The sequence below is a fragment of the Hylobates moloch genome, unplaced genomic scaffold (genome assembly GCF_009828535.3).
Source record: "Hylobates moloch isolate HMO894 unplaced genomic scaffold, HMol_V3 SCAFFOLD_13, whole genome shotgun sequence".
NCBI lineage: Eukaryota > Metazoa > Chordata > Mammalia > Primates > Hylobatidae > Hylobates > Hylobates moloch.
In genome coordinates, this window is record NW_026652288.1 from 24915104 (window position 1) to 24938366 (window position 23263).

Sequence of the window (23263 nt, forward strand, 5' to 3'; positions counted from 1 at the left end):
CAGAGCCCTGGGCCCTCCACTGTCTAGAGAAGAGGAAAGGGAAAGGTAGGAAGCCTAGGGAAAAAGGGGTTTCAGGGAGGTGGGAAGTCTCCTGGGTCACAGTTCCTGAGGGCTCACGTGAGAGTGGAGGGTCCCAGACCCCTGGGATGGATGGAGGAGAGGCTGGAGGTGAAGACAGCACAGTCGTCAAATACAGAGGGGGCTTTCAATCTTTGCTGTCAAGTGGAGCAGAGAAATAGAGTGGGGCTTCGGGGGGGGGGGGGGGAGGGGGGGGTGTGGGTGTGTGTGTGTGTGTGTGTGTGTGTGTGTGCATAAAACAGATGGGTGCCATGAGGCATGTTTGTGTTTGTGTGCTCTGGGAGAAACAGGGAAACTGATGATGCCAGACAGAGCCACGTAAGTGAAGCATGGTGGGATTCAGAGCTGCACAGGGAGGCTGCAGAGAGGCTGGAGAGATAGGCAGGGAGGGGTGGGTTATGGGGGGAAGGACAAGGGAGATAACAAAGTTCTCACACTGGGCCAAGCAGTGACCACTAAGGGTTGCCTATTGCTGTCACCTCAGCTGATGCAGGGCTGGGCAAGGGATGGCCATTCAGTGAGGTGTGGGGGGAATATTTTGTCCACCTCTGTGTTTAGGTGCAGTGGGGCCTTGTGATTCCATCAGGACCAAAGCTTCCCTGGAGGCTCCAAATTCCTTCTCATGATCCGAGAAACACCCTGACTTTGGCTAAAGCCCTTGGTTCTGAGGGCAGGGCTCCTCGCAGCCTATAGCCTCCCAGCACATGGCAACTAACTCTCCACACCCACTGCTGGGGGTGGAGCCACCAGAGGCCACATGCAGGAAGAGAGAAGACAAAATCCAAGTTGCCAAGGAGAAGACCCAGGCCCAAGGTCACACAGGATGCAAATCGGGGGTTCCAAATACCATGGGCTTTCTTTTTTTTTTGAGATGGAGTCTCACTCTGTTGCCCAGGCTGGAGTACAGTGTCTCCATCCTGGCTCACTGCAACCTCCACCTCCCGGGTTCAAGCAATTCTCCCACCTCAGCCTCCCAAGTAGCTGGGTCTATAGGCATGTGCCACCATGCCTGGTTAATTTTGTTTTTTTTTTGTTTTTGTTTTTAAGATGGAGTCTCACTCTGTTGCCCAGGCTGGAGTGCAGTGGCACTATCTCTGCTCACTGCAACCTCCGCCTCCCGGGTTCAAGCAATTCTCCTACCTCAGCCTCCCAGGTAGCTGGGATTACAGGCGCCTGCCACACGCCCGGATAAGTTTTGTATTTTTAGTAGAGATGGGGCTTCACTGTGTTGGCTAGGCTGGTCTCGAACCCCTGACCTCAGATACCTGCCTCGGCCTCCCAAACTACTGGGATCACCGGCGTGAGCCACCGCACCCGGCCTTGATAGACTTTCTTCTAACCAGGACACAGTTCAGGGCATCTGGGGCTTAGGGATGAAAAATTAGGCACTGGCCGGGTTGATCCCTGAGGTTTGAATCTATCTCTGAACATTTCTGTGTCAGTTGTCCATCCCTTAGAGGCCTAGGCCTCCACCCATAGTCCCCAAAGCAATAGATGCTTTCCTCCTACAACTGCACCGCCTCATAGGGTCCCAGGTGAAACGAGGAAACTGCTGCTGAGGGACTAAACCCTTTTAAAGTGTATTTATTAGAGGCCGGGCGCAGTGGCTCATGCCTGTAATCCCAGCACTTTGGGAGGCCGAGGCCGGCAGATCACCTGAAGTCAGGAGTTCGAGACCAGCATGACCAACGTGAGAAACCCCATCTCTACTAAATTAGCCGGGCGTGGTGGTGTTCGCCTGTAATCCCAGCTACTCAGGAGGCTGAGGCAGGAGAATGGTTTCAACCCGGGAGGCGGAGGTTGTGGTGAGCTGAGATCGCACTATTGCACTCCAGCTTGGACAACAAGAGCAAAACTCTGTCTCAAAACAAACAAAAAAAAAATTGTGTATTAGAGCCAAGGAGAAAGGGAGCTTTGGGAATAACTCTAGAAGACAGTCCCAGGGGTCTCCTGTCCCCCTTGGATGTGACTTTGTGCCCCCACCTGCAACTAAACTTGTTGTTAGCCTCATAGCAGCCCTGTGCCCACACCCACACCTCTCGGAATCACATCCACTCCCCATGCTGGCAGCTCTGGCCCTACTATATGCACACTACTATATGCACACTATATGCACACTTGGCCTCCTCACCAGCCAGCTCCCAGGCAGCCTCTTGTCTCCCTCTCTCCTCCATTCCACTCGAGACCCACTGTGCTGACCCCGCAAGCCTGGGCCTGGTGCACAGCATCTCCACCACACCCAGGCAGACACAGGACTGGAGCTACCCACTGAGGCAGTCTCAGGGGCTGCGGATCTGTCACTTCACAACTACCTTGACTCAGCCTAGCCCTGACCCTTCTGTCTCTCTTTACCCCTTAAACCCAGGACTGTCACAGGATCATTATTATTATTTATTTTTTTGAGACAGAGTTTTTCTCTGTGGTCCAGGCTGGAGTGCAGTGGCACCATCTTAGTTCACTGCAAACTCCCCCTCCCAGGTTCAAGTGATTCTCTGCCTCAGCCTCCCAAATAGCTGGGATTACAGGCACACACCACCACGCCCAGCTAATTTTTTGTAATTTTAGTAGAGACGGGGTTTTGCCATGTTGCCCAGGCTGGTCTCAAACTCCTGAGCTCAGGCAATCTGCTTGCCTCGGCCTCCCAAAGTGCCAGGATTACAGGTGTGAGCCACCGCACTCGGCCTGTCACAGAATGGTATTTATTCACCATGGCTCCAGTAGCTCCCTCCGTCCCGTAAGTTCTGGCCAGACCTCCCACTCCCAGCTCTGATGACACTGGGACAATCAGGCATGGCTTCCAGAGCTAAAGGGCACCAATGCGTACCTCTCCCAGCCCTCCCGTCTCTCCTTGGAGCTAAGTCTTGAAGATTCAGTCCGAGTTCCATCTCCTACCAGGATTCCTCCAGATAAGCTAATTTTCAAAATTCAGTGGCTAGATGAAGTTGCTTATACCTCTTGCTTCTTGCTAATTTCTAGACTCTCAAAAAAAAAAATATCTTGGGTCTTGACTTCCCCACTGAGATGAACACATTCTGAATTGGTCAGACTAAGAACCAGGTTTGCTTCTTTCTGAACTGACCGCCTGAGAGCTGAAGAACCAGGCAAGTGTGTGAGGAGCCAACCAAAATGTGCAGCTCCTTTGTTCCAATAAGTTTTATTTCTGGGAATCCGTTTTAAGGAAAAAATACAAAATATGGACAGAAAAAAGCCAAAACATAAAGATGTTTACAGAAGCTCTATTTGTAGCTAAAATAAAAAAATAGAAACAAATATCCAACAAGAAAGTGCCACGAAGTCATTAAAAAAAAAAAATTCCGGCTGGGCGCAGTGGCTCACGCCTGTAATCCCAGCACTTTGGGAGGCCGAGGCAGGTGGATCATGAGGTCAGGAGATCGCGACCATCCTGGCTAACACAGTGAAACCCCGTCTCTACTAAAAATACAAAAAAAAATTAGCCGGGCGTGGTGGCGGGTGCCTGTAGTCCCAGCTACTCGGAGAGGCTGAGGCAGGAGAATGGCATGAACCCGGGAGGTGGAGCTTGCGGTGAGCTGAGATTGTGCCACTGCACTCCAGCCTGGGCGACAGAGCGAGACTCTGTCTCAAGGAAAAAAAAAAAAAAAAATTCCACTACCAAAGAACTCATCCATGTAACCAAACCATCTGTACCCCAAAAACTATTGAAATAAAAATAATTCTACATCAACACTGAAAAATACTAAGAAAAAGTACGATACAAGTTAAATGTATAGTTACAACTTTGTGAAAAAAGAAAGAAGTGCCCATGAGGAAAAAGCCTGTTAGTTTAGTAGGGTTGTCCCCTTTTCCTCAAATATTTCTTTCAATATTTTCTTTCTTTCAATACTGCCAGTGAAGCGGTACAGTCCTAAACCTCCCTGAAACCTAATGTAAGAGAGAAACCTTGAGTAACCCTTCCTTTTATTTTTATTTTTATTTTTTATTTTGAGACAGAGTCTCACTCTGTCACCCAGGCTGCAGTGCAGTGGCACAATCTCAGCTCACTGCAATCTCCACCTCCCGGGTTCAAGCAATTCTCCTGCCTCAGCCTCCAGAGTAGCTGGGATTACAGGTGCCCACCACCAAGCCTGGATAATTTTTGTATTTTTGGTAGAGAGAGGGTTTCACCATGTTGGTCAGGCTGGTCTTGAACTCCTGACCTCAAGTGATCCACCTGCCTTGGCCTCCCAGTGTGTTGGCATTACAGGCGTGAGCCACCATGCCCAGCCAAGTAACCCTTCTTTAAGAGAAGCAAGCACTGGCTAGACCTACTAGGCACTTAGAAGATGAAACTGAAACACAGATGCTTGAGGTCTTAGAGTTGAGATGTGGTATGAATCATCCCAGTTCTTGCATTTATTCAGATGGTCACATTTATTTATTTATTTGATACAGTCTCACTCTGTTGCCGAGGCTGGAGTGCAGTGGCGCATTGAGAGCTCACTGCAACCTCCACCTCCCAGGTTCAAGCGATTCTCCTACCTCAACTTCCCAAGTAGCTGGGATTACAAGCGTGCATCACCACACCCAGCTAATCTTTGTATTTTTAGTAGAGATGTGGTTTCAGCCTGTTGGCCAGGCTGATCTTGAACCCCCAATCTCAGGTGATCCACCCACCTCAGCCTCCCAAAGTGCTGGGAATACAGGCATGAGCCACTGCACCCAGCCAGATGGTCACTTTAGATAGGTGGGGACAGAGAACTAGTGATTATTGAGTCATGCGGACAAAGGGAACACTGGGTGAAGGGCTCTGCAGACTATGAGGCACTGCCCACTTGCAAGACAGCTCTGGGGAGGGCCATACAGTGAGAGGAACTCAGACTTGGGGTCTGAAGGAAAACTGGGGGTATCCCTGAGTGGCTGTCACTGCACTCAAGGTGGCCCTTGCATTGTCGGCTGGAGCAGGGAAAGGGACCTCCCACCCCTTATGCTGAGCTGACACTGGCTTCCCCTACACCATTCCACCTGCCTGTGGAACACCTGGAAAGACCCTTTGGGCTCGCCCTGTCAGTGTTTACAAACATTGGCCTACCGATTCCTGCTTTTTCTAGGACAAATGCCCCGATTTGTTCTGGGGCCTCTTGACATTCCCGACCATCTACCACTCTGGATGCTCGCTTGTTGCCAAAACCCTGTTTGGAGTTTGAGTACCCAGCTTCAAAAATCTTCCTCCCGCTGTGTCGGACCAAGGCATTGGCGTAAGGCGCGCTCCCCTCCCAGCTCTGGTGTTAAAACTTCTGTGCTCAGCCCGGAGCTGAATTTGCTTTCCCAGCAACCCTGTCTCACCATAACTTATTTTTCAGCTTCCAGTCAACCAAACTCTTTCCTGCACCCAGGTGACAGCTCCCATTTACTAATTTGATGCTCACACAGGTAACTTTTTTAGGGAGGCCCTGCATCACCTGGGCCTGACGCTAGCACCTCCCCGCTTAGGTACTTGAGCCCCCTTGGAGGAGGCTGTGAACAGTCATGGCAGGGAAAGGAGACGCAAGACAAAAGGACATTATTACGGTGCTTTTCCGTTTTTCTTTTTGCACAAAAACAGTCCATTTATTCAAGTGTTCTCCAGCACAAGTACATTAGAAAGGAGCTTTATTATATTCTTCTGGGCACAAAAAAAAATGTGATGAAGGCGGAACTGACAGACTTTCTACATCTGTTGTACGCATTGACCTCTTTAATTATTTCATAAACAGCTATGTCACGAGCATCACTTACACAGAGATACAACAGGACACCAGGCGGGTGGGGCAGGGACCCCTCGGGCCCCCACTCGCCCTTCCCTGAATGTCCTAGAACCAGACTGTGAAATGTACATTATTATTGTCAATAAATAGAGAAGCAACCCTAAAAAAAAAAAAAAAAAAAAATACAGTGGTGAAAGGATGCTGGAACCAGGAAAAAAAAAAATAATAAAGGAAAAAAGAGGAACTTAAGAGAAAGGAAAGAGGGCTGGGGAGGGAAGAGTCTGGGAAGTCCTGCATTTAGCTGCGTGGAATGTGGAGTAAAAGTGCTCTGCCACCGGGGTCAAAGCGAAATCGTCTGTAACAGTAAAAGTTATTACCAAATCAGCTACGGAGTTTATTCTTCAGTATGAATACATGATTTCCCACAAATAAGTAAGCACCCGCTACTTCAATGCCTCAGCTAAAACACATGAAATCGCTCATTTAGTTTTCAAGTACAAAGTTAAAATGCCTTTTTAATAATAATATATCAGAGTAAAATAATAGTCTCTTTTAAACTCCACTACAAGAAAACAAAACAAACAGTCATTGTCCAGACAGCAGACTTAATTTAACAATATATATTTTTAATAAAATGTTTTAGCACCTTGTTGAGTCACCTCCTCCCTCTGCGTATTCTAAGGAATTTCAGCATTTTTGTTGTCTGTTGAATTCTAGGGCTGTGCAACCAAATCGGTCTGTGAAGTGAAATGGGACTAGGGGATGCTTTAGACCGCTGCTCATGTTCTCAGGCACAGGGTTGGAAGCCGCTAGGCTGGGGCTGAGGGAACCGCCCTCTTCACCCCCCAGTGGAGCTGAGCCAGGGAGCTTTCCAGTTATGGGAGTTTCAGGAGTCCCAGGCCCTCTGGTGGGGGAAGTGAGTAAGTCACCACCAGCAAAGGGATCTTGTGTCCTTGTCCTCCCTACTCCTAGCTTGTTTCTCCCTCCCCCAAAACTCTGCTGCCTCGGGTCAGAGACAGGTCACCCACCAAAGGCCCACCTTAGCTGGGTCTCGGAAACACAGAGACAAGGTTCCCCAACTCGATCCTCAAAGACCCTGGCCTGCCTTTACCAAAACGTAAAGATTCCAGAGCTCACACTACAACAGCAGAGTCCATCCTCTCACCCCTTCCCACTCTTCCCAGTCCTCCTGACCCCAGCACAGGGCCTGGGGAGGAGGCGGCTGACACTTTCCTTAATCCCGGCTCAGCAGGGCATGGCCAGAAGGGCCATCCTAGCTCCAGACCATTCCTCCACTACACCTTTTCCACCCCCGGGGTTGGGAGTGGGGAGGTTTCGGCTGCTCCCTGGCAAACAGGCAGGACTCCCGGAGGACAACTCCAGGGTCGCTCTCTAGTCTCCAGCACTGGGAGCAGGCAGCATGGAGAATGCGCAATGACAAACTCAGATTACTCACCTCCTGGGACCAAAACAGGGGCCTGGCTAGAAACTCGGTTCCCACCAGAATCTTGGCTCTGCCGTGCTCCCGACCAAAGGAAGCAAGCAGCCCTCTTCAGGGCACAGTGCCAGGCAGCACCCCCTCCCTGCCCTGGCCCTAACCCACAGCTTGAGGGGGCTCCTAAAAGCAACAGCTCTGAAAGACACGGGGCCACTGCAACTCTGCACCAAGCAGAGTAGCAACAGGAATTCAAAACTGCCTCCCAAATCTACTCTATTTATATAAGCAAAACTATGAAATGAATGACTGCAGTTTTCCTATAAGAACATCTCCCAGATGGCTCTGCTGAAATACTCCTTCTCCTGCTGGAGAAGGTGGGTGTTCCCATCTAGGCTTCCCCAGAGCCACCATGGCCTGGTGGCCAATTATCGGGAAGCAAGTGGAGCTGGGCCCTGTGAGACCCCTTTGGTGTCAGCCTTCCTTCCTGCTGGGGTGCCTGTCCCAATCCACACTCCTGCAACGCGCCAAAAATCACACAGGCATCTCTACCAGCCAATCACACCCAGGCCCGTTTCAAAAGCTAACAGGTCCCGGATGCTCTCCTGGAAAGTTTGCTTTCCAATAGGATGTCCAATAGCAATAAGTCTCTGGGGCCTAGAGAGAAAAGGACAGCAACAGATTCATGTCATCATCCGTGGACTACAGACCCCTGCTAGTGCCCACCTGCGGCCCCCCCAGTCTGCCGGTGCACTGGTCTGTCGCTCCCGCAGGGCGGGGTGTTAGTACCAGCCGCCTGCTGGAAACTAGCTTCCTGCTTAGGCAGGAGGCCAAGGACTGTGTCCCCAGCACGAGCACCTGGCTACCTCCCCCAGGCAAGAGCCACGGATCTCTTTGGCATCATGCTCCACCTGGCACCTGCGGGGGAAGGTGTCATCATCAGCCCCCAGAACCCTTGTTTCTAAGGGGGAAATGGGCCTACTCTTCGGAAAGAAAATTCCACAGGGAATATGCCTGGCAATTTTCCCTAGGCCTTCTTGGTTCCCCCACTCCACTGCCTCTAACCTCTGCCTTATCTACAGCCTGCTGAAGCTCAGCGCCCCTTGGAAGGTGACCCAATACCTGTCCCCAGAGGTCCCAGCGTTGAGGTGGATTAAGCATATCTCAGCTCGGCCAAATTGGCACAGTCCCAAAGCCCCACACTCTCCCAAGTTCTACTGTGAGACCAAGCCCACAGGCTGGGCCGGAAGAAAAGCTGGTGATTGATAACTCTTGTCCCTGCAAGGGGTGGGCCATGACCCCTGGGGCATGTGGTCCATTCTAGGGCCTGGTCAAGTGGCTAGACCTGGAGGAACAAGTGCTCTCAAGCTGTCAGCCGTAAGGGCTCCTCTGTGCCCAGCACTCCCTCCTGGAGCAAGCCGGCCCACAGGAATCCCCCAGGCTTGCCATGCCCTTGGCTACCAAGTCTCTTCCCAAGTCCCCACACCAACCCCTTGGTTGGAGCACCAGGCCCAGTTCCGGTGGACCTTGGGCCGCTGGGAAAGGCTAACTGTCACTAAGCACCGGCTTGGGAGAGCCTGAGCATTAAAAGACTCTGTCCTGACCCTGGGAGCCGGGAAGACCTTAGCATTGGCCAGCGGGGGAGGGAGCACCTTGGACTGCCTGAGGCAGCCCCTCCTCCCCCAGCCCTCCTGGAGTGGCGCTGGTGGACTCCAGGCCCGAAGGACAGAGCCCCGCGGGAGCAAGGAGGAGCTGGGTGAGCACCACAGTTAGCACAGGGACTCCACTGAGGGGGCAGAGGCTCCCTTCCTCGCTACTCCAGCCCCACAGCGGCCCAGTCACCACCTGTCAGAGGTGACAGGAAGCAACTGGGCATGATCTTAAACACCAATCTGTCGAGGAGACAGTAGATTGGGGTCCAGGACCAAGCACCCCAAAAAGGGGTGAGACCGGCCACCAGCTGTGTGAATTTACTCCTGAGTAATGAGCAGGGGGTCCAAGCCTTGGTTTGGTTTTGTCACTAATTACTAATTTGGTTTATTCAATAGGTGAGGTTCACTGTCCCATTTTTTTTTCCCCAATGGAAGCTCCCTGGCCAAGACAGACCTGGATGTCAATTTGATTTCAGTTGGGGGAGAATAGGTAGGGGGAGTTGAGGGCTGACTTGACTGGTGCCTAGAGTTGCAGGTCAGTATCACAGGTTGCTAACAGAAGAATCTTTTGACATCACCAGGGGCAAAAGAGATAGAACACTACCTGCTAGAGGAGAGCACCTGCTAAAAGAAACCTCCTCCTTTTCCTGCCTCAGCACCTAGCAACTTCTGGGATTGACAGTCTACCTGCAATCAGGGCAACAGAGGTAAATAGCTGCACGGGCTGACTCCACAAAGTCCTGAACCCTGGGAGAAGAGTGCTGGGAGCCCCCTGGCGTGTGTGTGTGAGTGCATTCATTATGCATCAGTACAGAAATATGCTCCTGTGTATGCGTGTGAGATTGACTGATTGGTGTGGGGTTTGTCTGCAGTGGGGACCGAGGCTCAGCATACTGAGCCTGCTTCCCCCACTCCCCACCCCATATTTCTTATACATGACCCTATCTATGTATTTATAGAGCGCCTATCACCGTAGGCCCCATCTTTCTAGGGACGTGGACTTGGGGCCATGTGCTTGCCGACACACCTCCCAGCTCTACCAGTCCCAGGAGGTGCCATCCCCCCTCCCATTATAAAATATATATCTCTATATGCCACATATCTACACCCCATCTACCCAGGCAAGCACCTGCCCGTCGGGCCCTCACCCTGGAGCCAACAATGCCATCCCTTCCTACTACTGACGCCGGGCCGCCTGCCTTGTAGGAAATGGAACAAAGTGTCGAGCACTTGGGGCTCCAGGTGCTGCTGACTCGAGGTAAGAGCACAGCTATCATCAGACCAAGTACTAGAAAAGAAATACACACCACTCCAATCACACACACAAGGAGAGAGACGGCCGGTCCTCCCTCCAGCCCTGACACACCCGACTCAAGAGGAGGGGAAGTAGAAGAGAAGAGTGACAAGCCCAGAAGGCAGACCTTGGGGACTCCCTGGCCGCCCAGCTGTCACCATGCCCAGTGGCCCACCTGGCCTGAGGGGTGAGAGCCAGGGCACCAGAGCCACCGCTAACTCAGAAGCACCCTGCTCCCGCACCTTGGTTTGAAACCTAAAGGGAAGGGTGTTGGGTTTCTGTTTTCTTAAAGAAAATCTTAAAACAAACATAATTATAACCAGAACCATAAGAATAATTATAATAAAAGGTGTCATCAGCCTCCCAGTATAAAACTGCAGCCTTTGGAGATGACCAAAAACATCACATTCCAGGGGCCGGGAGCCGCCTTGTGCACAGAGGGGTGGATGGTGGGGGCCTCATAAAAGAACACACAAAAGGCGACTTAGACAGGAAAGCACCAGTACGTTTTGTATGTTTTTTTATTTGCTCCAGGTGGGGTTTTGACTGTCACTTTCCCACACTCTGGATTAGTTCTGATCCCACCACAAGGAGCCCTCGAATTGGCTAAAGTGAGAAACTGGGCCTGAAGACTCCGTACCCTCTGCCATCTTGCCGAGGGAGTCTCCTTTTAGAAAACAATCAAAGGGTTATTGCATGAGTCTGGATGAATCCCACTCTCAGCTGTCCACGGGCCCGACCACCTCATCTAGCCCCCTTTTTGGCAGGGAGAACCTGGCTCCCAAGTTCTCCTCCTTCACTTCATTACAAACCAAGGGAAGAGCCCACCGTGAGAATGCGCCATCTGCAAGCTGTCTCCCTTTCTCCATCCTTGGTGAAACCCTTTGCGCAGAAGGCAACGTGGAAGCTGATGTTTTTACTCATCTCGCTGTTTGAAAGCACCATTATGAAGTCGGGTTGTACAGTAGTTAACAGTACCTTTTATATATATATCTCATATCTATCATATATATATAAACTGTAAACAAGAGGTAACAGCGGCTTCTAGAAACTGATTTTCTTCAAGGTTTCCTGTGTGGTAGGCACCTGAAATACTGTAGAAAAATGTCTTGTGTGGTGTTCTCGTCTCCCTGCTGCTAACTGGGTTCTGTTTTGCGTGACCAGGAATGGTGCTGGCACGACAGCTCAGTGGCTGGGAGGGAATGCTGCCGCCTGAGTGTCTCTCTCTTTCCGTCCCCTGCTTGTGCTCCTATCTGATCAGGCTAGAGACAACAAAAAAAAGATATATAGTAAAAAAAAAAAACAAAAAAAAAACAAAAAAAACCCAATATATAGATTTCTATAGAATTTCCTTTTTTCCTCTCTCCCACCTTTCCTCTGCAAGGTATTGTTACTATTTTTTGTTACTGATTTTTGCTGCAATAACCTTCTTGTTTCAGTCACAGCAAGAAACAAAACCCAAACAAACAGAAAACCCCTCTGAAAAGAGTAGAAAATAAAAGGTCTGACCGAAAAAAAAAGGGGAGGGGGAGGAAGGGGAGGGAGCTTGGTTTTGTTTTTAAATAGGACTGAAGAATAACATTGAAAAATCAGGAGATGATGTCCAACCCTTTTCGCAAGGCAAAGCCCTCCGGTATTTCCGCCTCTGTGGTTTTTGTTTTAAATTCATTTTTCTCTTCTGGGTGCTGATACTTCTCTCCATCCTCACGTTCTTGGTGTTTTATTATGTTTTGTGTTTTTTGTTTGTTTGTTTAACTTTGTGTCGCTACCTCAGTTTGCCCCCATGTCCCTTACACACACGCAAAATACTCCTTCAGCGGAGCGAAGAGGTGGCGGATGACTGGCACGCTCCATGACCGGCCCAGCAGTCTCTGCCTCGCCAAGCGGCTCATGTTGGAGACGTCAGTATAGTGGACTGGGAAACCAAATACCCTGGGGGAGAAAAGGCAGAGAGGGCAGGGTGAGTGCTGGCCGGACCAGGCTGCCCGGAAGCCATCTAACCACACAGCAGGACCCAGAGGACCAGCAGCCGCCCAAAGTGCAGGGACAGGGGCACTCGCACCCAACTCCCGACGCCTGCTTAGTTCTGCCGAATCTTCTGTCCTTTATAAACAACCCAGCACTCAGATCACCAACCATGTGCCAGGCACTGTGCTGGTTTCTGTGGCCTTAATGGTAGTAAGGTCATCACTGCCTAGAGTTTCACAACCCGGCAGAAATAAGAGTAATTTTGAACAATCCCTCAGAAATACCTCCAGGACACACTCTCTAGTTCTCCTCTCCTGCAGGGTTAGCTCGGCAACGTACACCTCGAGTCTGCATGTAACAAACACACAGCCCTAGCATCCTCCCCACCAAGAGCAGGGAAGGTGAAAAAGGAGCCGAACTCCTGCCTGACTTCAGAAGCTGAAGGATTTCCTGTTTGCTCTGGTTGTTTGTGTAAATGGTCTCTTTGTCTGGCTAAATCCTAGTTACACTCAGAGAACAAGAAGGTCATCCAGCCCCGAAAGTCCCGTTTGCATCAAATCAGGGTGTTGAGGCTGCGAGGTCTGCCTGGCCCTATGCTGGCTTGGTTTACAAAAGACCTACAAAATGGGCACCACAAGTTAAGGAAGGTCTTGTCACTACAGCAGTTCCTTGGGGATCAGGAGGGTCTCTGGGAGACAAGGCAGCAGGGGATTTCCTAGACTCCTCTTTTTTTTTTTTTTTTTTTCCTTTGAGATAGAGTCTGTCTGTTGCCCAGGCTGGAGCACAGTGGCGCGATCTCAGCTCACTGCAACCTCCACCTCCCAGGTTCAAGCAATTCTCCTGTCTCAGCCTCCTGAGTAGCTGGGACTACAGGCACCTGCCACCACACCTGGCTAATTTTTGTATTTTTAGTAGAGACGGGGTTTCGCCATGTTGGCCAGGCTGATCTCGAACTCCTGACCTCAGGTGATCTGCCCGCCTCGGCCTCCCAAAGTGCTGGGATTATAGGCATGAGCCACTGCTCCTTGGCCCCTAGACTCCTCTTACTTGGGACCAGCCTTAAAATACACAGGAGCCTGGCCTGTCAGGAGTCCACGTCAGGAGTCTGCCATGTTGGGAAATGCTTGATAAAACCCACTGTTCCCAGGACGTTTGTGGAAAACAAGCCAGGTGGGAAAGGCAGAGGACCCCCAAGCAAGCACAGCAATCAGAACAGCCACACTGCAGCCGGATGCCAGCACAACCCGGGTACCTTTCCATTTCAGTGCACCATAAGATGTCCTCTTTCTCATTCATGAAGACGGGAAAATGCTGGTCTTTGCCCTGCTTTATGGAGTTTGACCTCGTAGTAATGGTCCTCACTTTGCTGAACTAGATGAAGAGGAGAAAAGAGGAATAAGCACGAATTCGTTTACCAGCCAACACTGGCCATGCGTCTACCAAGTATGCCAGGTACTCGCCAAACCCTGATAGAGCCTGGTCCACCCAGGGGGCTGGGTATGGCTCTGAGTGAGCAGAGTTCGCAGGGCAGGAGCCTCCACAGACCTCACAGCCCCACTTTTCTTCCTGCTTGGAGGTCACCTGGCCAATCTTAGATCCATCTAGCCACAGACTTTTTTTTTTTTTTGAGATGGAGTCTCGCTCTGTCACCCAGGCTGGACTGCAGTGGTGCAATCTCAGCTCACTGTAACCTCCACCTCCCGGGTTCAAGCGATTCTCATGCCTCAGATTCCCGAGTAGCTGGGACTACAGGCGCCCGCCACCTTGCCCGGCTAATTTTTGTATTTTTAGTCAGACACGGTTTCACCGTGTCGGCCAGGCTGCTCTCAAACTCCTGACCTCAGGTGATCCGCCTGCCTCGGCCTCCCAAAGTATTGGGATTACAGGCGTGAGCCATCACACCCAGCCTAGCCACAGACTTTAGAAGTAGAAGCTGTAGCCACTATACTTTCCAAGTCTTCCAAAGAATTAGTTCTTTCAGAGACGGAGTAACTTGTAGGCTAAAGGATGCCAAGTTACTGAGGGGCTCAAAGATGCCCTCGGAGCTGCCAGTGGTTCTGAATGCTGGAACCTGCTGACAGAGAACCCAGTGCCCCAGGTAGTCACTCCAGGAGATTCCAGCTCCAGAGAGAAATGGAGCTTCCACATCACAGGAGGCTGCTTTGCTTTGAAGGCTTTTGTAACAGGTTTTGGCCAAAAAATTTAAAAACGAAAAAAAAGCCACAGCACAACCAGGTCTTGGTAAAGACTCCTCAGTGTTTACCAGGGGGTGGTGGGCGACACTCACCAGGGAGGAAGGGGTGAAGGTCAGCAGCCCTGGGCCCTCCTCTGGCTGCCGTGCTGCATGACCCTGCACCGTCTCCTAAATTGCATTCTCCACACTAGCTGGAGAAGCAGGCGGGACAAGGCCCTGGCCACCGCTCCACCTCATCCTGCCCTTCCTTCTCCCTGCCCCCCAGCAGAGGTTCTAGACACTGGAGCTGACCTTGGCTATCCTGCCATGCTCCAGACACTCCTGCAGCTCCAGCTTATCATTCACAGTGGATGCCAACGGCCTAGGAGGCAGAAGAGAGACTGTAACAACAGAAACCTGGATAACAGCCGGAAGGGCCCCAGCTGCATGACTCCCCTCCCTCCCCCAGCAGCCACTTATTCACAGGGTAAGAGCCCCCTTCCCCAAATCACGCACACACGTCATAACTCTCTTCAAACTCCCCGCAAACACACGAACACACACTGCAGCCATGCAAAGACACAAATCCACCAAGCGTTAATCCTTAAAGGTAAATTCAAAAGTGGTCTCAAATTATGAACAGGCAGATAACACCTAGCAGAAAAAGAAAAAAAAGCACAGCTATCTTTACATCAGTTAGTCTAAAATACACCGAGCTTTAAGCGTCCCACTGCAAAGCAAGCTTTGGGGGTGACAATGTTCTGTATCTTGATTTGTGGTGATTGTTACATGGGTGTGTCCACTGGATGAAATTAATCAAACCACAAACCTTAAATGTACTGTTTTAAAAGACTAAATTCTGGGCCAGGCGCAGTAGCTCATACCTGTAATCCCAGCCCTTTGGAAGGGCAAGGCAGGCGGGTCACCTGAGGTCAGGAGTTTGAGTCCATCCTGATCAACATGGTGAAACCCCATCTCTACTAATAATATAAAAATTAGCCAGGCATGGTGGCAGGTGCCTGTAATCCCAGCTACTCGGGAGGCTGAGGCAGGAGAATCGCTTGAACCTGGGAGGCGGAGGCTGCAGTGAGCCAGAATCGCGCCACTGCACTCCAGCCTGGGCGACAGAGCAAGACTCTGTCTCCAAAAAAAAAAAAAAAAAAAAAAGACAAATTCTGCAGTTCCCTGAAGACCAAAAATTCTGTGACATTAAATATGTCACTTCTCAGGGTGCAGGCCACATAACTGACTGGCTGTCCCCTTCAACGCTGACCTTTTCTGACATGTCAGGATATTTAAGGAAGGCTTCCCTGAGCACTGGCTCCAGGATCTCAGTGTGGGAACCAGGGGGCCTGCGGTCAAATCAGGTGCTCGACAGATACCCCCGACTCTTTATGCGTGCACTGCCCACTCGGCCCTGCATGCAGGACCTCTGCTCCTCCTAGAAGCTCAGAGTTTAGTATTTTAGAGTTGAAAGAAGCAGGCGAGAAATCCCATAGGACCAAGGTCTGTCAGGAGACACTGAGTGTTTCCATGAAAATACTGGACCTCATTAGCCCATCCATTTCCCAATATACACATGTATCTCGGGGGACAGTTTTAGGCCAGCTGCCCCAATGCCCCATCTCCTTCCCCTCAACAAGCCCTCGATAGCAACTCTACCAAACACGTATGAGATGGGGAAGGTCCTACAACCTCATGGGAATAGCAAGGAGGGAGACTATTTGACCGAGGCCAAGTGAAATGATGTCTCCTAGTTATACCAAGTATACCAAGCAGCACACCGTGGAGGTTTAACACCCATGACTCAGAACACTCTGGAAAATGCTTCCCTCCACAATGGACAGGGACTGAGCGGCTCTCAGCGTGCTTTTGAATTGCCAACTCTGGACAATTTATTTCGCCTAAAAAGCCTTTTTATAATGCCAGTTTTATACCTGATGAAATGAATTTTCTTCATTCCTAGATATTAAAATCTTTATCTGTGTAACCTAACTGAAGAAAATCTCTCCAAAAAAGGACCTGAAGCCAACGAAGTGTGTGATTAGTAAAATTAAGTTAAGCAGAACCCTGAACTTGCATGCAGCCGCCGCAAGATTCCCTCTCCTGGAATAGGCTGTGGCCACGACTCCCCTTCCCAGCCCCAAAGCCATGCCCCATGGTTTTGCCTCAGGAGAATCTAAGAACCAGAGGGCTCGGGACACATCACCAATGTCAGAAAACCAACTACCTAACTCGGCAGCACATGACTCTTCTTTGGTAGAAAGAGAGTACTTTTAAAGGTCCTGCTTTAAGACCACTAGTTGTTGGTTTCAGACGAGTATTTTCTATACCCTGACTCCTCTTCCTCCTCAAGGAAAAGGAAATAAGGAACATGGCAGAGCAGCTAGTCATTCAGCAGAGGCCGGCCAGAGAGGGCCCGGCTCAGGGGCTTCCCCACCGTGGGCCATCCCACCTGCAGTCCCAGCCCACAGCTCCCCAGGCCCGAGAGCTTTCACCAACCTGTTCATACCGGGAAGGTTACCCCAGAAGTAGCGGGCCCTGTGTGCAGCTGACACTTCTTTGGCATCAATCATCACAGGGTTGGACTACAAAACAGGAGATGGTTTGAAGATGAGCCAAGGAGGAGCATGAAACAGCGCCGGCATGCTGCTGGGGTCGAGCCTTAAAGCCTCAAAGCCTCTTACTTCTCTCTCAGGAGCCACACACTGGGCTAGCCTGCAGCCTCCAGGAGAAGCTGGAATTACACCTAGCCACATTCCACAAGCTGTCACTGGAACGTTCTAGATCAGCATTGTCCAAATGAACTTCTGCGATGGTGGGATGTCCTCTACACTGTTCAATTCAGTGGCCACTAGCCCACTAGCACAGGTGGCTATTTTGTACCTAAAATGAGGCCAATGTGATTGAGGAGCTGAATGGTTAATGTTAATGTAAACAGCGGCATGTGGCTGGTGGCTACCATATTGCACAGTGCTGCTCTAAACTACCCAGAGGCGGGGAGAGCCCAGGCTCCAGCGAGTATGGGTGTGTTTACCATAAGCCCTGATTAGAACTCAAATAGATGCCTGCTCACACTTACAGTCAGAACACCAGCTCACAGTGTGACCCACCCCAAGACTCAGGAGCATGGGTGGGCTCGAGCTCCCAGAAGGGCCACTCCAAGTATGCCTCTGGCAGCAGAAGCCCTCTGCGTGCGGCTCAGACTTGGCTCAGGGTTAAACGGGGACTCACATGATAAGGAATGAAAACTGAGCTAAGTCCTGTTTTCTTCTCCTCAGGTGCCTGTCATGGTACCAGGGAGTGAGGATAGGCCCTTCTTGCTCAGGGAAAACTGATTTTGTCCTCTCAAAGGTCCCGGTGTGTAACAAACACCATACAGAATGCCCAGCCCCAGGAGTCTGGCACCCCACCTGACTGAGTGACAGGTCCTTCAACCCCGGAGGTCCACACCCACAATGCCACCTCTTAGAGTAGAGACCACTGGTTCTTTCCGAGGTAGGCCTCTAACCCTGCTTCCTCCCTTTCTATCCGGGAAGCCTGGGGCTTCCCAAACAGGCCCCTTGCAAAGCAGAAGTCACCAGTCCCCAGCTCCACAATGCAGATGAGACAGGATGAAGCAGCAGTCCAAGGTAGAAGCCATTAGTGAGCTGGCCAAACCAAGGTTGCTGGCTATACCTCGAGAAATCGCGAGATGTCCCTCTTGTCACTAACGCCCATGGCCACCACATTCTCAAAGAGCCAGAAGAAGGGGCGATCATCTCCCTCCTTGGGCCGCGCATCATGCAGGAGGCGGTAGAACTCAAAGAAGAGCCGGCCAGTGCCCTCTGAGAGGTCGGAAGAGAAAGCCATCAGCTGGGGCTGTCTGCATAGGACAGTGGTGTGGCTCGGGCACGGGGAGGGCACGGGAAGACAGGGTCATCGGGAATAGCTGTCCCAGGGCAGAAATGTCCAAGGAGGAAGCCTACGTGCGGAAGCACCAGCTGAGAAGGTGGGGGGGGACAGGATGGTACCTACCGTAGAGGCCCTTGCGAGCAGGGTTGACGATGGAGAGGTCATTGCAGGGACTGCCCCCAATCACCAGATCGAATGGGCCCCACTCCTGTATCTGGGAGGATAAAGGCAACGTGATGGGCCTGCTGTCCAGGGACAGAGGCAGACAGGAAGAAAGAGAAATTATCTGTGAACTTGGCAAAGAAGTCTTTTGACACGAAAGAGAGGAGACCCAGCTGCTCTGCAGGCTCACGACCCTAGCTGCAACCACGGACAAGTCCTAAACAAGAAGGGGACCAAGGTGGATCATTTCTCAGGCCAGTGGGAAAACTAGTATCACCCAGGCAGGCAACACAGCCGCCCAATGGGAAGGCGACCCAAGTGGACAGCTGAGTCTGAAGGTACCTGGCATGCTGAGTGTCTTAGGTAGGGTGTCTGGGCCATGTGAATGTCCTCCAATTGCCCTTCAGGACTCCAGAGGGCCTGCAGTCATGCTTAAGGGAATACCCTGCCCGAGCCTCCCAGATATGGAAGCTGATAAAGCTATTTGCCAAAAGTACTGGGAGGACAGGAACCTCTCTCTAATCCAAAGAGCTCTACCAGAAACGGCCCAGAAACCAGCCCAGGGAGTAGCCAGAGCTCAAGTAGGCACTATGTTGCCCAAGCTAGTCTTAAACTCCTGGCCTCAAGAGATTCTCCTACCTTGGCCTCCCAAAGTGCTGGCATTATAGGCATGAGCCACCATGCCTAGCCCAAATTCCCATTTCAATTTGCCCTTTACCCTCTCAAGACAGAGGACAAATGGAAGATAAGGAGAAAAAGAGGCTGGGGCAAAGGGTGAAGAGAAAGAGGGCAAATGAACAAAATGAAAGGAGGCAAGGGCTGCCTCCAGGTGCTGAGTGTGCAGGGAGGGGAAGACGGGCTGCGCCCCACAGCATGGACATACATGCTTCTGTGTGACGCTGCGGACGTCCCCGACGTACATGATCTTCCCCTGGTGCCGCACCATGCCCACCGTGATGGAGTCCTCACACACCTCCGAGGCAATGTAGCGGTCCACCTGAATGCCCAAGTCCTTCAGCACCAGGAGCCCTGCACCAGCCAGCAGACAGCACCGTTACTTGGAGCCATCTCCCTGGCACCCTGGTCTTGGCAGGTGAGCCTGCTGGCCAACAGGACCCATGGGGTCAGCTGTAGGCCCAAGTCCTATCTTTTCCCTGAAGACGCCTTAAATCCTTTCTGGATCCAACTGGAGTATCCATAGTAAGGACATCGAGGCTCTGTCTCATGCCTCGTTTGGCCTATCTGGAAGGCAGTCAAAGCTGCAGAAAACTGACCGGAGAGTACATGGTTCCAGGATCCAGGAAGAATCGCAGCTGACTTTTTGGGGGCCTTTTCTTTGTTGTTGTCCGTCTACAGCTTGGTCCTTCCATACCCTCTTATCAACTCCTACTACAATTCTGCCCCACCCTTTGAGACTCAACCTGAATGTTCCCTGCTCCACAAAGATTTCGTAAGTGCCCTGCCCCACCAGTAGCCCCCTGGAATCACCGCCCCCTCCGCTGTGAGTCCCCAGCTCTGTGCATCCCTTGCCTCCCCATCAGAGCAGTTTCCATCCCTCACTCAGCCCTCTCGTGGATTGCAAAGGCTCTTCCAGACAGAGGAGGCCTCCTTCATTGTGCTTCCCCCAAGCTAACCACACTGATTTCCTTACCACGATCCCTCCCCCTCCAGAAATGCTAGCCGAACTGAGGCAAGGAAACAATCAGAGCAGATCCTGAGAGGGTCTCGGGAGAAACAGGGTACGGCACTGTTTCTGCTGCTCCCAACATGTCCCCCAGCCAAGGAGCTTTTACAACCTCCTGGGGTGTGACATGATTTAAGAAGGCCTCGAGGTTCCAGTCTGGGATACAAAAAGCTGTAAATGAACTTCTCTAGGTTTACAGAAGAGCAGCATGGAGCTGAGAACAGAAGACAAACATCTGGCCAGGGAAGCCATCCCCTCCGCCTCACCCTCTAACCAGGGTCCCTGGGTTGAGACTGCCTATCTCCCTCTGGCCAAAGACATGAATTCTAAGAAGAGCTATCCCTTTCTTAAAAGCCGGGAAGCCTTGGCCGGGGCGGGGGCGGGGGCGGGGGGGGGGGCGGGGGTAGGGCAGAGGGGTGGATGTGTCTTCACAATCTCCTAGGACGCTTTCTGCAGTGTCCAGAGTCGCATGAAGCAAACAATGCCTACAGGGTGACCCAGCATCTCCTAAAGGTTTTCCTAAGGAGGGAATGGTTCAAGTATATAAAGATATTCTACCAGGATGCTTGTCACAGCACTACTTATAATAATAATAAAAAAATAGTAAATGACCTAATAGGGGTTCGTTAAATAAATTACGGCATTTTGACTCAATGGAACCTTACGCAACACTTACAAATAAAGAATGTAGCTTTGGCCAGGTGCGGTGGCTCATGCCTGTAATCCCAGCACTTTGGGAGGCCGAGGTGAGCGGATCACAAGGTCAAGAGATCGAGACCAGCCTGGCCAACATAAAATACAAAATTAGTGGGTGGTGGTGGGTGCCTGTAGTCCTGGTATTGGAGAAGTGAGGCAGAGAATGTTGAACCGGAGGCAGGAAAAATGTAGCTTTATATTGCTTGACATGAAAAAGCAATCATAATATAATAAATGCAAGGCAAGTTACAAAACCGTGTGTATTCACTACCCACTTAATTTATCTATCTATGGATGTATGGTTATATAAACACAAATGCACAGAAAAAAAATCTGAAAAGGACATATGCCAAAATATTAATAAAAGGATAATGGGTGATTTAAATAAGCCTTCTTTAGACTATCTTGTGTATAATCAAAACACAACAGAACTGTGCTGTGTATGCTTCTGTCTTGCTGAGTCTGTCCTTTGAGGCTCTGTGAAATCTCTGTGAATCTGACTAACGATCACTCGGCCTCTGCGGCTGAATCTTCTTCACCAAGGAAGTGCCCAGCAGACAGGCTGCTTCACCACCTATTTTACTTTTTCATTTCTGGTCAAATCTAAGTCCATGGACTGCATACGTTTTCACTTCACACACAAGCTTCCCCTTTGGGATAATATTTTAACAGCTATGAAGCTAACGATCATTTCGTTTTGCCAGAGTTGCCCACACACCTGGCTCCCCCATCCTGGGACAAGGCGGCCAGCACCTCTTGGGCCAGCACCCCTCACCTGTAGCAATTCCATCAAAGAGAGACAGCACCCGGATGGGCTTCCTCTTCTCAGCTGGGACAGGTGGGTAAACCTTTGGAGGGTCCTAAGCAGTGAGCACAACAGGTCAGATGCACGCCCAGTGGTGTCCCAAGCTCCCACCCAGCGCTGGCCCTCCAGCCAGGCTCCTAGACCCACACACCCCGTGGGCAGCTCAGGCCCCACAACCAAGGTTCAGCCAAGGGAGCTTGAGACCGCACCCCAGGCCCAGCACTCACAAATTCCTGGTCGTGGTTATTAGCGAAGAACATCTGGAGCCGGGAGGGCCAGTCTTCTCGCCGCCGCAGCAGCCCATAGGTACCCTTGTGCCCGCACATGTAGCAGTTCCAGGGGTCTTCCTTAATGGCTGCCTGGGCAGCCCCCGGCCCCACCAAGAGGTCCACACACTCCACGCAAAAGCACCTGGAAGGAAACCCAGTGAGCAGAGGGGACTCTCAGCCCCGGTCCAGGGAGGCCAAGGTGTGCTACTTGGAAAGGAAAGACCGGGTCTGGAGCATGGCTAGGGGGTGGGGGGTCTGTGGGGAAGTGAGAGGAGGGAAGGTGGGTGGGCGGCGGGAGCCTGGGGCCCAGCCAAGGAGGCCACTGGAGGCCACAACAGCCTCACCTGCAGCAGTTGTTGTTTCCGCACATGAGCACCTCACGGCCCCCGCAACAGATGGTGCAGTAGGACTGGTAGCCGTCGTCGTCGTACTGGTACGCGCACTCCAGAAAGCAGTTCTAGACAGCAGCGGGAAGGGTCAGAAACCACCAGGATGGGTCCCAGGACGGCCAGGACGAAGGGAGGCTCTGCACCCAGCCTCACAGAGCCTGACTCAGCCCTGAAGACATGACCCCGCCACCGCCTTAGCCAAGGTCAGGCCCCAGCTGCAGATCTGGGAAGGGGAAACCTCATCTGCCCATGCACTGCCGTGGACAGAACCAAAGAGCAGCCTGAGAACAAGGCCAGGGAGGGGGCTGCACCACCACCTTGGGCCTTCCTGCAGCCCTGGGTTTTTCTCCTGGGCTCCCGAGGGCACGGCAACCCTGCTACACTCTGCCTGAGCTTGTCCCCACTGCTCTGCTCCCATCCCCACATCTGGGGACTAAAATGGGGCTTGAGAGAGGTAAAGAATCTTTCAGAGGAGAAAAACAAGAGTAAGTCAAAAGCTTGAAACCCAAGGGCCCATGTCATCAGGACTCTGCTTCCAGAGGAAGCTCTGAAGTCTACATCACACGCACACTGGGTGTCACCCCGTACATGCCCAGAAGCGGTGGACACAGTCAGCCAGAGGGCCAAAGGGCTGGCCTCAATGGCACCTCTCCTGGGTGGGTGTGCTCCTACCTTGCAGTTTTGGCACATTCCTCCAACAAAGAGGGGGTGTTCCAGGGTGACATTGAGGCTCCCACAGGAGATGCAGATGTCTGGAAAGCAGAGCGAGGGGATGGGGTGAGTACCACCGAAGGGCCTCTCCCTCCCCAGGCTGGAGCCCAGCACCAGACCAGCCACAAAAAAAGGGGTGTGCCGGAGCGGCAGCCAGAAAAGAGTCCAGGGTGCCCCACGGAAAAGGGAGGCACTGTGACCCCAGTCTCAGAACACCATCATCTCAGAGCACCAATGCCACCATCCACAAACAGGGACGGAGTGACAGGAGGACAGAAACCTGCTCATGAGAAGCAGCCCTGGCTCCAGGTTACTCGGGAGGGATTCCCGGGGTAATCCTCAAGTCCTGAC

The 23263-nt window shown here is 51.6% G+C and overlaps 1 protein-coding gene across 6 annotated transcripts in view; it reads right to left on the minus strand.

Annotated features, from left to right (window-relative positions):
* Nucleotides 1–5608: 5608 nt before the first annotated feature.
* DNMT3A (DNA methyltransferase 3 alpha) overlaps nucleotides 5609–23263 on the minus strand; it is a 115219-nt gene continuing 97564 nt past the window's right edge. For all 6 annotated transcript variants that reach the window (XM_032172415.2, XM_058426148.1, XM_032172421.2 and 3 more), the window contains 11 exons: nucleotides 22874–22953; nucleotides 22157–22269; nucleotides 21771–21954; nucleotides 21514–21598; nucleotides 19242–19387; nucleotides 18320–18410; nucleotides 17981–18129; nucleotides 16805–16890; nucleotides 14615–14684; nucleotides 13382–13500; nucleotides 5609–12093 (listed from right to left, as the gene is read on the minus strand). In XM_032172415.2, the coding sequence (XP_032028306.1) occupies nucleotides 11952–12093; nucleotides 13382–13500; nucleotides 14615–14684; nucleotides 16805–16890; nucleotides 17981–18129; nucleotides 18320–18410; nucleotides 19242–19387; nucleotides 21514–21598; nucleotides 21771–21954; nucleotides 22157–22269; nucleotides 22874–22953 (1265 nt within the window). In that variant the 3' untranslated portion in view covers nucleotides 5609–11951. The remainder of the gene's footprint in view (nucleotides 12094–13381; nucleotides 13501–14614; nucleotides 14685–16804; nucleotides 16891–17980; nucleotides 18130–18319; nucleotides 18411–19241; nucleotides 19388–21513; nucleotides 21599–21770; nucleotides 21955–22156; nucleotides 22270–22873; nucleotides 22954–23263) is intronic.